The 13,579-nt window shown below is 41.5% G+C and overlaps 1 protein-coding gene across 4 annotated transcripts in view; it reads right to left on the bottom strand.

Annotated features, from left to right (window-relative positions):
* Positions 1 to 352: 352 nt before the first annotated feature.
* The window catches only part of LOC127586099 (carcinoembryonic antigen-related cell adhesion molecule 6-like), a 49,920-nt gene continuing 36,693 nt past the window's right edge, over positions 353 to 13,579 (bottom strand). For 2 of the 4 annotated variants that reach the window (XM_052043917.1, XM_052043921.1), the window contains 6 exons: positions 12,641 to 12,721; positions 10,770 to 10,892; positions 10,597 to 10,680; positions 9,471 to 9,563; positions 7,425 to 7,534; positions 353 to 3,454 (listed from right to left, as the gene is read on the bottom strand). In XM_052043917.1, the coding sequence (XP_051899877.1) occupies positions 7,467 to 7,534; positions 9,471 to 9,563; positions 10,597 to 10,680; positions 10,770 to 10,892; positions 12,641 to 12,721 (449 nt within the window). In that variant the 3' untranslated portion in view covers positions 353 to 3,454; positions 7,425 to 7,466. The remainder of the gene's footprint in view (positions 3,455 to 7,424; positions 7,535 to 9,470; positions 9,564 to 10,596; positions 10,681 to 10,769; positions 10,893 to 12,640; positions 12,722 to 13,579) is intronic. The other 2 variants (XM_052043918.1, XM_052043920.1) reach the window with 2 other exon arrangements.

Raw genomic sequence — 13,579 nt, 5'->3', positions numbered from 1 at the left:
GATTCCTGGAAAATTATCACCAATGCCTCTGCTATCTCTAAAGCCACCTCCTTCAGAACCTGGGGATGCACCTCATCCGATCCGGGAGACTTATCAGTCTTTAGCCCATTTAGTTTTCCTAGCTCCTTCTCTCTAGTAATCTTAACTGAACTCAGTTCCATTCCATGAGACCCCTGACTATTGCTGGGATATTGGTATATTGATGATGTCCTCCACAGTGAAGACCGATGCAAAATACTCATTTAGTTCCTCTGCCATCTCTTTTATCATCCATTATAATCTCTCCCGCACCGTTATTGATTGGTCCTATATCAACCCATGTCTCTCTTTACTCCTTATATATTTTAAAAAAACTCTAGTATCCTTTTGAATGTTATCTGCCAACTTCCTTTCATAATTCATCTTATCTTTCCTAACGACCTTCTTAGTTTCTTTCTGCAGGTTTTTAAGTTTCCCAGTCTTCTGTTTTCCCACTAATTTTTGCTTCCTTGTATGTCCTCCCTTTTGCTTTTATTTTAGCCTTCACCTCTCTCATTATCCACATTTGTCCCTTTTTTCCATTCAAAACCTTTTTTCTTGGAATATATCTATCCTGCATTTTCCTTATTACTTGTAGAAATTCCTTCCATTTCTGCTCTGCCGTTCCTCTAGCTAGCTTACTTTTCCAATCAATTTGGGCCAACTCCTCTCTCATACCACTGTAATTTCCTTTGTTCCACTGAAATATCGATACACCAGTTATCAGCTTCTCCTTCTCAAATTTGAAACTGAACTCAATCATATTGTGATCACTAGTTCCCAATGGTTCCTTCACCTTTAGTTCCCTAATCACCTCCAGTTCGTTACACAGCACCCAATCCAAAATAGCTGATCCCCTGGTGGGCTCATCAACAAGTTGCTCCAAAAAAACCGTCCCATAGACATTCCACAAACTCACTCTCCTGAGATCTACTGCCTTGCTGTATTTCCCAGTCCACCTTCATGTTAAAATCCCCCATAATTATCTTCAAGTTGTCACTCTGGCACACTTTTTCTATCTCAAACTGCAACTTATGGTCCACTTCCTGACTGCTATTAGGGGGCCTATATATAACTGCTACTATTGTCCTTTTACCATTGCTATTTCTTAGCTCCACCCATAAGGACTCCACCTCTTCTGAACCAATGTCCTTCCTTTCTACTGATCTTATATCATTACTAACCATCATGGCCACACCTGCCCCTCTGCCTACCCACCTATCCTTCCTATACACCTGGACACTCAGTTCCCAATCACATCCGTCATAAAGCCATGACTCGGTGATTGCCACAATGTCGTATTTATTAACCTGTAGTTGTGCCACTAGGTCATCTACTTTATTCCTAATGCTACGTGCAGAGGGTCGTGGATCTATGGAATTCGTTGCCACATACAGCTATGGAGGCCCGATCATTGGGGGTGTTTAAGGCAGAGATTGATAGGTATCTAATTAGTCAAGGTATCAAGGGATATGGGGAAAAGGCCGGGAATAGGGGCTAGATGGGAATAGTTTAGCTCATGTGAGGTAGTGGAGCAGACTCAATGGGCCAAATGGCCTACTTCTGTTCCTTTATCTCGTGATCTTGTGAATGGAATGAATTAATTCAGTCTCCATTTAAAACACTGATCGAGCCAATCTGGAAGCCCTATGACAGTATTGGTACCAAACCTCCAGGGTCAAGATTTACAATCAAACAATTGCCACCAAGTGACTCCATAGAACAATACAGCAGAATACAGGTCCTTCGGCCCACCATGTTGTGCCAACCTTTAAACCACGCTTAAGACTGTCTAACCCCTTCCTCCCACATATCCCCCTATTTTAAATTCCTCCATATGCTTATCTAACAATGAACTTGAACTTGACCAATGTACCTGCCTCCACCACTACCCCAGGCAGCGCAGTCCATGCACCAACCACTTTCTGGGTGAAAAACCTCCCTCTGATATCCCCTTGGACTTCCCACCCATTACTTTAAAGCCATGCCCTCTTGCATTGAGCATTGGTGCCCTGGGAAAGAGGCGCTGGCTGTCTATGTATTCCTCTTAATATATTGTATACCTCTATCACGTCTCCCCTCATCCTCCTCCTCTGCAAAGAGTAAAGCCCTAAGTCTCTCCTCATTCTGCATACTCTCCAAACCAGGCAACATCCTGGTAAATCTCCTCTGCACCCTTTCCAACGCTTCCACATCCTTCCTATAATGAGGCAACCAGAACTGGACACAGTACTCCAAGTGTGGTCTAACCAGAGTTTTGTAGAGCTGCATCATTACTTCGTGGCTCTTAAACTCGATCCCATGACTTATGAAAGCTAACATCCCATAAGCTTTCTTAACTACCCTATCCACCTATGAGGCAACTTTCAGTGATCTGTGGATATGAACCCCAAGATCCCTCTGCTCCTCCACACTACCCAGAATCCTGCCATTAATCTTGTACTCCACCTTGGAGTTTGTCCTTCCAAAGTGTACCTCATATTTCTCCGGAATGACCTCGATCTGCCACTTTTCAGCCCAGCTCTGCATCCTATCAATATCCCTCTGCAATCTCTGACAGTCCTCCACACTATCCACACCACCTCCGACCTTTGCTAACCCACCCTTCTACCCCCTCATGTCATTAATATACATCATGAAAAGTAGAGGTCCCAGAACCGATCCTTGTGGGACACTTGTCTCAGCCCTCCATTCTGAATGCACTCTCTCCACCACAACCCTGCTTTCTACAGGCAAGCCAATTCTGAATCCACATGGCCAAGCCTCCCTGGATCCCATGCCCTCTGACCTTCTGAAGAAGCCTGCCACGTGGAACCTTGTCAAATGCCTTACTAAAATCCATGTAGGCCACATCTACTGCACTACCCTCATCAATCTTCCTGGTCACCTCCTCAAGACCATGATTCTCTAAATGCTCATAGCTCCTATCTCTAAGAATCCTTTCCAACAGCTTGCCCACCACAGACGCAAGGATCACTGGTTTGTAATTCCCTGGACTATCCCTACTACCTTTTTTGAATAAGGGGACAACATTTGCCACCCTCCAATTCTCCAGCACCATTCGGTATGACTCAGCACCACGAACTGGAGGAAAACACCCAGATGTTGGAAATTTGGAACATTTTGATCGCTAAAAGCAGAGTGCTGTAAGAGTTCAACAGGTCAAGTAATATCAGCGGTGAGCAAATGAAAGTTGATGTTTCAGTTCAAGGACCTTTTATCAGAACTGGAAAAGCGAGAATGAGTTGCTTGAAGTGGTAAAATCCAATCTATAGTAGTGCAGATGGAAATTTGCTGCTTTGTTGCTAAAACCTTTTCATGGTAACAACATCCAAAAATGATGCCCATCACAATCATTTTAAAAGATCCAAGGAGATTAAGATGTGGCTTGCTGACCTGGCTCAGTAACATTGACGGCTTGGATTTCTTCAAAATCCTAAAATGACCAAAATATACTTGTTGTATGCAGCAATAAAATTTTCACACACAAACACTAGCAGCAGAAAGACAGCAAACAGAGACAAACAGAAAAATTGACAAAATAATTGTAGAGAGGAAGTACCTAAATAAACAACAATCCTCATAGCCTGATGCATACTGGGAGAAAATGTCATAATTATAGCTAAACTCAATAAATTGAACAGGAGGCAAGTCCAGACAAGGGACTTATGAAACATCATCGTGAATAGCATGGAGCCCACTTAAAGGTGAAGGAAATGATTAGGCACAAGTCAAAGCTGGAATACTAAATGAGTACTTTGCATTGGTCTCTATCAATGAAGGGATGCCACTAAAGTCACAGTGAAATTGAGGTCACAAAGATAATGGACAAGGTTAAAATTGAAAAGTTGCAAGAAATACTGTGCTTAGAGTAAAAGTTAGTCACCAGCTACAGATGGGATGCCATGTTGCTGAGAGAGGTGGGAGTGGAGTTTTCAGATGAACTTACTATAACCTTCCAATCTTCTCCAGATACTAGAGAATGCCAAAAGGACTGAAAAATGGAAAATACGACATCTTTTTCTCAAAAAAAACCGTGAGCATGAAGGAGTGCTACAACCACAGATCATTTAGCTTAACCACAATGGTTAAGCTGTTAGAAATAATAATGAGGGAAAAAAATAATCAGAGTTTGGAAGTTGAATTAACAAATGAAAATCAATGTTAAAGGACCCCCCCCCCCCCCCCCCCCCCACCTAAATTGCGCACAGGAAATTGTACACAGGATTGCAGGCAGTCCAAAGGAGATTCACCAGGCTAATTCCTGGGATGAGAGAATTGTCTGTCAAGACAGACTACACAGGTTGGGCCTGTATTCTTTGGGATTTAGAAGAATCAGGAATGGTCTTATTGAAACATACAAGATTGCAAGAGGGCATGAAGGGGTAAATATCATGCTATTTTCACAAGTGGGAGAATCTCTGAAGGGGGCACATTTCAACATAAGGGGCAAAAAATTTCTTTTTGGAGAGTGCGGTGAATCTCTAGAATACTCTACCCCAGAAAGTTGTGCAGGCTAGATCACTAAGAGTACATAAAGTAGAGGCATATAATTTTTGAAAGATTAGGGAATTGAAAGCTATAGGGAACTGGCACAGAGAAGTTGAGACCCGAGGTAAATCAGCAATGATCATACTGAATGGCAGGACAGGGTTGAGGGGCCGAGTGACTTAGTCCTGCTCCCATTTTCTTGTGTTCTTATGCAAATTGTGGTTGACAAACTTGATTAAACTTTTTGATGAGGTAATAGAATCTTGATGTAGCGAATGCAGATGTCATCTGAGTGGATTTTCAGAACAAATTTAACTAAGGCACACACAAAACCTGGTTAACAAAGATAATCCAGGAAATCAAAGGATGGAGAGGAAACTGGTTTACCACAATTCTATGACTTTAAGCCAGTGATTTTGGGTATGGTCGAGACGGTGGTGTTGCTCTGGGTCAATGCTGCTTTATTAGGTGAATATTAATGACTTAGACATGGGTGTGTAGGGTAAAGGTTCCAAATTTTCAGATGACACAGTTTAAGTGTGTGGTACGCAGCAAAAATGTTGTCCTGGATCAATACATACATGGCAAGAAAACATGCTAGCTGAATAGGCAGACAAGTCATAGAGTAATAAAGCTATACGCCACGGAAATAGGCCATTCATGCTGACCAAGTTGTCCAACTGAGCTAGTCCCATTTGCTTGTGCTTGGCCCGTATCCAAATGTCTTTTAAATGTCATAATTATACCTGCCTCTACCACTTCCTTTGGCAGTGTGCCATATACGCAACACCCTCTGTGTGGAAAAAGTTACCCCTCAGGTCCCTTTCAAATCTTTCCCTTCTCACTTTAAACTTATGCCCTCTAGTTTTAGACACCCCCACCATGGAAAAAAAGACTGTCCTTTTTACCTTATCTATGACCTTCATGATTTTATAAACTTCTATATAAGGTTACGCCTCAGCCTCCTATGCCTCGGGGGAAAAAGTCCCAGCCTATCTGGTCTCTCCTTATAACTTAAACCTTCCAGTCCCAGTAACATTCTCGTAAATCTTTTTTGCACCCTTCTCAGTTTAAATAGCAGATGAAGTTTAATTCAAAGGAGTGTGAAGTGATGTATTCAGAAACAAATAATGGGAAAGACAACAGAGTAAATGGCACAGTTCTAAATGGGTGCATATGAACAGAGGATCCTTGGAATATGTGCATATATTCTTTAAACTGACATTAGTAAGGTATATGACATCCTATAATTCATAAATAAAGGGATAGTGAAAAAATAGGAATGTTATGTTGAACCAGTTAAAAAATATTGGTTAGACCACTTTATCAAATTCTAGTCACTTAATGAAAGTCCAAGAGAGGGTACAGGAAAGATGCACTTGAATGGTTCTGAGATCAGGGATTTCATCTATAGAGTTAGACAAGAATTGGGATTATTGCCATTGAAGCAGAGAAAGCCGAGAGGATGTGAGAGAGGCGTACAAGATGGTGACTGGTCTAGATGGGGTAAACATAGGGTAGCTGGTCCCATTAGCAGGCGTTTCAAGGACCAGCAGGTTATGGACTTAAAAATTTGTTCAAAACTTCTGAAGGGAATGTAATTTTTTTAAATTTAATGATCACCTGGGACCCATTATCTGCAGATCTGTTGGAAGCAGAATCATTTAAGGCTTTCAGAAGGGACTTGGATATGTACCTGAAGTAATTGAGAATTACTTCCTGGGCTTTTGGGAAAAAGCAATGGAATGAGACCGATGGAATTTTTGTAATAAGAGCTGGCATAAACCCAGCGGCTCAAATGGTCTTCTTTCGTTCTGTAATAATTCTATGGCAACAGATTTTTATACACTAATTTAAGCAGACACATTGAGATTAATTCTCACAAGATGATGACACAAAGGTTGGAGGTGTTGTGGATAGTGTGGAGGGCTGTCAGAGGTTACAGCAGGACATAGATAAGATGCAAAACTGGGCTGAGAAGTGGCAGATGCAGTTAAACCCAGAAAAGTGTGAAGTGGTTCATTTTGGTAGGTTAAATATGATGGCAGAATATAGTATTAATAGTAAGACTCTTGGCAGTGTGGAGGATCAGAGGGATCTTGGGGTCTGAGTCCATAGGACGCTCAAAGCAGCTGCACAGGCTGACTCCGTGGTTAAGAAGGCATATGGTGTATTGTCCTTCATCAATTGTGGAATCGAATTTAGGAGCCGAGAGGTAATGTTGCAGCTATATAGGACCCTGGTCAGACCCCACTTGGAGTACTGTGCTCAGTTCTGGTCACCTCACTACAGGAAGGATGTGGAAGCCATAGAAAGGGTGCAGAGGAGATTTACAAGGATGCTGCCTGGATGGGGAGCATGCCTTATGAAAACAGGTTGAGGGAACTTGGCCTTTTCTCCTTGGAGCGACAGAGGATGAGGAGAGACCTGATAGAGGTGTATAAGATGATGAGAGGCATTGATTGTGTGGATAGTCTGGGGCTATTTCCCGGGGCTGAAACAGTTGCCACAAGAGGACACAGGTTTAAGGTGCTAGGGAGTAGGTACAGAGGAGATATCAGGGGTAAGTTTTTTTTACTCAGAGAGTGGTGAGTGCGTGGAATAGGCTGCCGGCAACAGTGGTGGAGGCGGATACGATAGGGTCTTTTGAGAGACTTTTGGATAGGTACATGGAGCTTAGAAAAATAGAGGGCTATGGGTAAGCCTAGTAATTTCTAAGGTAGGGACATGTTCGGCTCAGCTTTGTGGGCCGAAGGGCCTGAATTGTGCTGTAGGTTTTCTATGTTCTATGTTCTAAGAATGCACAAAGCTAAGATTCCCTCTAGTCTGTCTGTACTAGTGACACTATAAAACAAATTAAAACTAGCCCTAGAATATCGCTTATAACAACTGTTAAACTATAGATCAAAACATACCTGTTTGCCCAAGATCAATGCATACATCATAGTTTCATAGAGTTATACAGCTTGAAAACAGACCCTTTGGCCCAAACTGATGACATCATTGCTTGCATCTTCATTTCTACCTATATTGAATCAAATGAATGACTATTAATTCTGGATATTTATTCCAGAATATAATCAGAAGTTGTTTCCGTCTCACCAACAGTTTCCATTGGAAAGTCACAAAGGACTCAGTGGTTCTGATATTTTAGTACATATCAATGCACTTTTCCTCAAAATTGCTGATGATATCTCAGGGGAAGGTGCAGCTTCAGGCAGGTAGGAAAAGGCTAAACTTTCAATAGCAAAAATATTTATGGAGCAATGCAAATAAAGTAACTTCATTCAGAGTGTAAAGCAGAACATGCTGGAAACACTCAGAACATGGCATAACACTGTCTGACCTGCTGAGTGTATCCAGCATTTTCCGTTTTTATTTTGGTATTCAAAAATCTGCAGGTTTTGATTTTCATTCAGAGTTTACTGTGAAGTTGTGCTCACATGACCTGTGACTGTAGTTGGTTAGAAGCTTTGTGCTCTTGGAGATCAGAATTTGCAGCCCAGAATTTGGATAGTCTCCCATTATACATTGGAAGCCAGGATAGAAAATATGTCTTCTCATTATAGATCAGCTCCCAAATGTGAGGTACTCTTGTAATATATTCCTTCATGTTCTGGTTCATGGGAGTTATTTTCTACATGCAGAGGTTCATATCAAATAATCTTCCAAACATTTAACATCAATGGATGGACAAGTGTGTGCAAATTCAATCTCCAAATTCTGATATCTGCTCTCAAAGAGCGACATTTCCTTCACATTACTAGGGTTACGATCATGAGAACCTTTCACTTCATTTTGCCACAAGAGTGGCTACAGGTAGAAAAGACCCTTCCCAGAAAGGATCACCCTCCCAGAAATCCTATATCCCCACCAATATCCTGCTGTAGAATCCAGTGTTATGGAGCCTGGAGAATGAAATAATTCCCACTGTTAGTAATGTGGCAATAATTTGGCAGATCAGCAATTACGATTGATGTGGGGGCAGGTGGCCACAGCAACAAATCATCTGCCCTGTAGGGGAAGGGGGATATTGGGCAGTACTTAAGTGAGAGGGGATTCAGTGAGGGCACAAGTCAGGGTTGAGGAGCACTACTAGTGAGTGGGATGGGATGGGGGATACTGTCATGGCAGTATGTGTATCCCTTTAAGACTTTGTTGAAACAGGTAGCCAAATAGATCCTCCTTACCTTTCACTTATGGAGGACTCACAAACATTAGGAAGATCTGTGTGAGGGAAAGAGGGAGGAGAGAAAGACAGAGGACACTAGTTGTGCTGCCCAAGTCAGTGGCTAAAAAGCATGCATTCAAACAAGCCTCTTGCAAACAAAGGAGCAAGAATCTGGGCCATGTCTTGAAGAGGTTTGGGTTTCACTTTCTCTCTCCTTCTGTTCCTCGCCTCTTCCTCTCGACATCACCCACACCCACTACCTTTTCCCTCTCCCAGGAAATGGATGACGCCCACTACCTGCAGTTCTAAGAATTGGCAAATCACTCCCATACCACAGTTCAACATGGGACACACAAGCAACAGGAATCATGGATGGAGAGGGAAGCAGCACATGCCTAATCTTATAGTGGTAAAGGGGATGACCTTGGGTGGGAGCATTGTACAAGTGTAGATCTGACTTTAGCTGACAGGGTGGGAACTCTTGGTAGCCTGTGGTTCCAGGATGAGTCTCACAGCAAGTTTGGAAGAAACATTACCACAATTTGTTGTAGATTAGAAACTTGATGCATGTGCTAACCTTGTGAATCCTTGTTGTAACACCTATTTTGGGGAATCAAATTGACTGTAATACTGGGGTATGTGAAGAGAAAGAATAGTAATGTGCTCAAGCAACTTCTCCACAGCTGTTTTATTTTAAAAGCAGATACCATGATAAAAGTTTGCAGATAAAATACTTCATTATTGCCAAATTCCTTAGAAAGTGAAAGTGATCAAATGATTTGATACTTACAATGACATAATTCTCTGAGCACAGAAAAGACTATAACACTGCTGACCAACAATGCAATAGGTATGCTCCAAATGAAAGTGCTGGTATCAAAACCTTGAAATGAAAATGTACAACAAAGAAATACATTTAATAAGTTCACACTGAATATTTCTCAATGCAAAATATAATAAAAACCTACACTAGCTAGGATGTTTTAGCATGGTAAAGGTGCTAAGAAGTTATCAGAGAAAACTCAGCATCGAAACACAAGGGGATGTTATGACATACAGTGGGAGACCCAACCACTGGACAAGTCACATAACTTTTTCCCAGGGGTGAAATGGTTGCCACAAGAGGACACAGGTTTAAGGTGCTGTGGAGTAGGTACAGAGGAGATGTCAGGGGTAAGATTTTTTAATCTGAGAGTGGAGAGTGCATGGGATGGGCTGCCGGCAACGGTGGAGGTGGATACAATAGGGTCTTTTAAGAGACTTTTGGATAGGTACATGCAGCTTAGAAAATAGAGGGCTATGGGTAAGCCTAGTAATTTCTAAGGTAGGGACATGTTCGGCACAACTTTGTGGGCCGAGGGGCCTGTATGTGCTGTAGGGTTTCTACGTTTCTAACATCTGGGACATTGTGCTAAAGTTGGAAGAACTGTCCCAAAGATATACTGGGAAACATATAGTGTGCTCCAGAGTTTATCATCCCTGGGTGCATCTTTGTAAGAAAGACCCACCAGAGAAGCAGTACATGGTAAATAGTCAGAAGGCTGCGAGTTCTCATGATTGATTCTAGAACCACAAATTCTCATTACATCATGTGTACAAGGATGCCTCCCATTTACCACTTGCCCCCTTCTTCAGCTGATGATAGGAGGTCTTCAATGTTCTTCACTAAGAGTGGCACTATGGCCAGAGTTCTGAAGGAGCTTGTGGTGGGGCAGGGTAGAGAGGCAGGTAACCAATGTGATGGTAATTCTCCTTATCCACACAAATCAACTGCAGAAGGAGTTTGCCTCAACAGTAGCGATGGGAATGACAGTCTCAGAGTACTTCTGAATACAGCAAATGTATTTTGATCACTCAAGTGAATGCAGTTCTTTGCAATATTATGCACAGTAATATAAGGCTGTCAGTAAACTCACTGTTTTGCTGAATCTTTTCCTTTAACATAAGACACAAAATTGAGATCACCACGTAGCCACTTAAGTCAATAGAAGGTAGGGAATCTGTCAAGTACAGATGATGCAGCAATTTAGAATGCATAGTTTTATTTTTATATCTGGAAATTTTAAACTACTAATGAACTGTTACTTACTTTTCTTTTCTTGGATACTCCAATTAAATGAGATGCCTAACTTTGGAGTAACAATTGGTGCAATCACACACAAAAGCCAGAAAAGCACAATGCTTAAGGCAAGCAGAGATATAAAGGCAGCACCTGCAGCAAAAATCCAACAACAGGAGTTTTTTAATCCACACTAAATCTAATAAAAGGATTAAACTGATAAGATGTTGTAATATTATTCACTAACACAGCATTATGTGTCTTTTTTTTTCTTGGGACATGGGTAACACTCGCAAGACTACATTTTATTCCCAAGTCTTGGGAAGGTGATTTGCCTTCTCCTGGAACCTCTCCAGTTTTTATGGTGGTGCTGGCTAGAATACACCAGTGACAGCAAACTGGCTTGGTGTACGTAACTTGACACCAAATTTCATTGCCCAAATTGTGTACAAACGTATATATACAATTGATGTCATCTTGTCTGCTTTACATGTTGGCACTGTGATGTCATCACTTATTTGTGCTAATGCTGATATCATTGCTTCCTAGCTGTGTATGTCAGCACTCAAATTGTTGAAGTTTTAATAGCTTTACATCACCACTGAAAGGTTTTCATTGTTGTCACTTCCAAGTCACATGTGCCCACATTGTAATGTACTTGCTTGAGTCAGCTAATGTGCTATCACCACTCCTTAGTTGGGTGTGCTGATGTTATACTGTAATCAACTGCAAGGATTTGAGTCTTAAAATTACTTTGCTACCAAGGCTGGATTGGGGTAAACCAGTGGGAAGCACCTGGAACACTGAATTAGGAGCACGCTTTTTAGACAAGACATTGTTCAGTGAAATCATGGTTGATTTTTGACCCAGATCCACATAACTGTTTTTCCTTTCAATCCCTTTGGTGAGCAAAAATCTGTTTTGGGTTTCAAAGTAATAAATGACCTGGTATCAATTGCTTTGAAGGGCTGGCCGTGGCCTCCCAGACAACCTTGACGACCCTCTGCAATTCGCCCACTGCTGAAACAGGTCCACAGCCAATGCCATCTCCCTGGCCCTACACTCATCTCTGGAACTTCTGGATAATAAAGACCCTTACATCAGACTGCATATAGGATACTTGATCCGGCTTACAATGGATGCTATCTCTTCCCTAATTAGGGAAATGTGCATTACTACTACATTGAATTTCCCCTCCTTCTCCCTCTGAACACTTGATTCCAAGGTGCCATTTTCAGCGATCTGCTAACTCCCAAAGTTGTCCCCACAGCATCTCATTTGTTTAATATCTTTCATACTGTGCCTCTAAAAGATGTGACCAAAGTCTGCAGCAAATAGTCTAGATTCTCCTCCATTATGTTCTGAAGTGCCTTCGACATAAGCTCAAATGACTTGAGCTGGTAAAATAGAAGACACAGGCTTTTACCATAGAATTATTGCTTGGGACAGTCCTGCTCCCTTCAAAATTCCCACATTCTATAGTTCAGACACATAGCCCGTAACTTAATATTTATATGCTACTTCAGAATCTGCTCTAAAAGCTTTGGTTAATTTACAATGAGCACTAGAACATTAGACAAAAACTTTTTTAAATACAACCTCAAATTTGCATGAACAACTAACTGCGCATCTAAATAGCAGCATCTCTTTACTACTATGCATGAAAATGCTACTTTAACCAAGGTCTCAAATGTGGTAAAGAAACACTCAAATTTAAAACCACTGAGACCAGTACTTCCTGATCTACAGTCTAATAAAATATGGGAGGTTTATCTGTAACCACCTGTGGGATCTGGAAGTAGAGATACTAATGGTCTAGGTAAACAAAACTGCTTAATTTACAGACAGAGGTATTGAACAGATCATTTTCACATAATGAACGATATTATTTGTTCACTTACCTTTAAATGCAATCCAGAAAATGAGGGCAATGAAGGTAGCAATAAGCGGCAAAGCATTATAGATAACCAGTCTCTGAGACACTAGAGAGAAATTAATAGTTATATTAATAATGCTGAAATCTACTTTACAACTTATCTACAAATGAATAAAACAACAAACAATTGACAGGGTGAACAGGTTATGGTGAGGGACTCTCAGATGATTAGCCTGAAATCAAGTGTCACAGGTGCAAGGCTCGAAAATGAGCAGGACATTGGAACATGGAAGAGAAGTGAAGGAGGTTAAGATTGTCACTTGCCCCAGGAGTAAGTGGCAGCTACAGGGAGAGTTAAAATCCCTTGTGACTGGAATCACTGGAAACATTTCACATTTTATAAAGTGAAGAACTAATGAGACTCTCTTCTCAGGTAAAGTTGCACATGCTTTCAAATCTGCCATCACCCCTTTGCATAAAAAAACCCCTCAATCTTGCAAATTAGCAGCCTATCTCCAAACTGCCAGAACCAGGGGAGGGCTTTCCCTGTTGCTACCAGTACTGCAGTAAGGGTAAACACAACCACAATCTCAAACCAATCTTGATCAGTTAAGGAAGTGGGCTGAGGAATAGTAAATATATTTCAATACAGACAAGCACGAGGTGATGCATTTTGGAAAGTCAAACCAGCATAGGACTTGTGCTATGAATGGTAGGGCACTAGGGAGTGTAATGGAACAGGGGGACCTAGGAGTACAAGTGTATAGTTCGTTGACAGCTGCATCACAGGTAAATGGGGTGGTGAAAAAGGCATTGAGCATACTGGTCTTCATCAGTCAGGGCACGGAGTATAGGAGTTGGGACATTATGCTGCGGTTGTACAAGTCGTTGGTGAGGCTGCGTACAGGCTGGAGTACTGTGTAAAATTTTGATTACCCTGTTATAGGAAAAACGTAGTTAAGTT

This window comes from Pristis pectinata, chromosome 34, assembly GCF_009764475.1.
Source record: "Pristis pectinata isolate sPriPec2 chromosome 34, sPriPec2.1.pri, whole genome shotgun sequence".
In the NCBI taxonomy this organism is placed as follows: domain Eukaryota; kingdom Metazoa; phylum Chordata; class Chondrichthyes; order Rhinopristiformes; family Pristidae; genus Pristis; species Pristis pectinata.
Note: the sequence above shows the minus strand (reverse complement) of the source record. Positions and strands in the feature narration are given on the sequence as shown.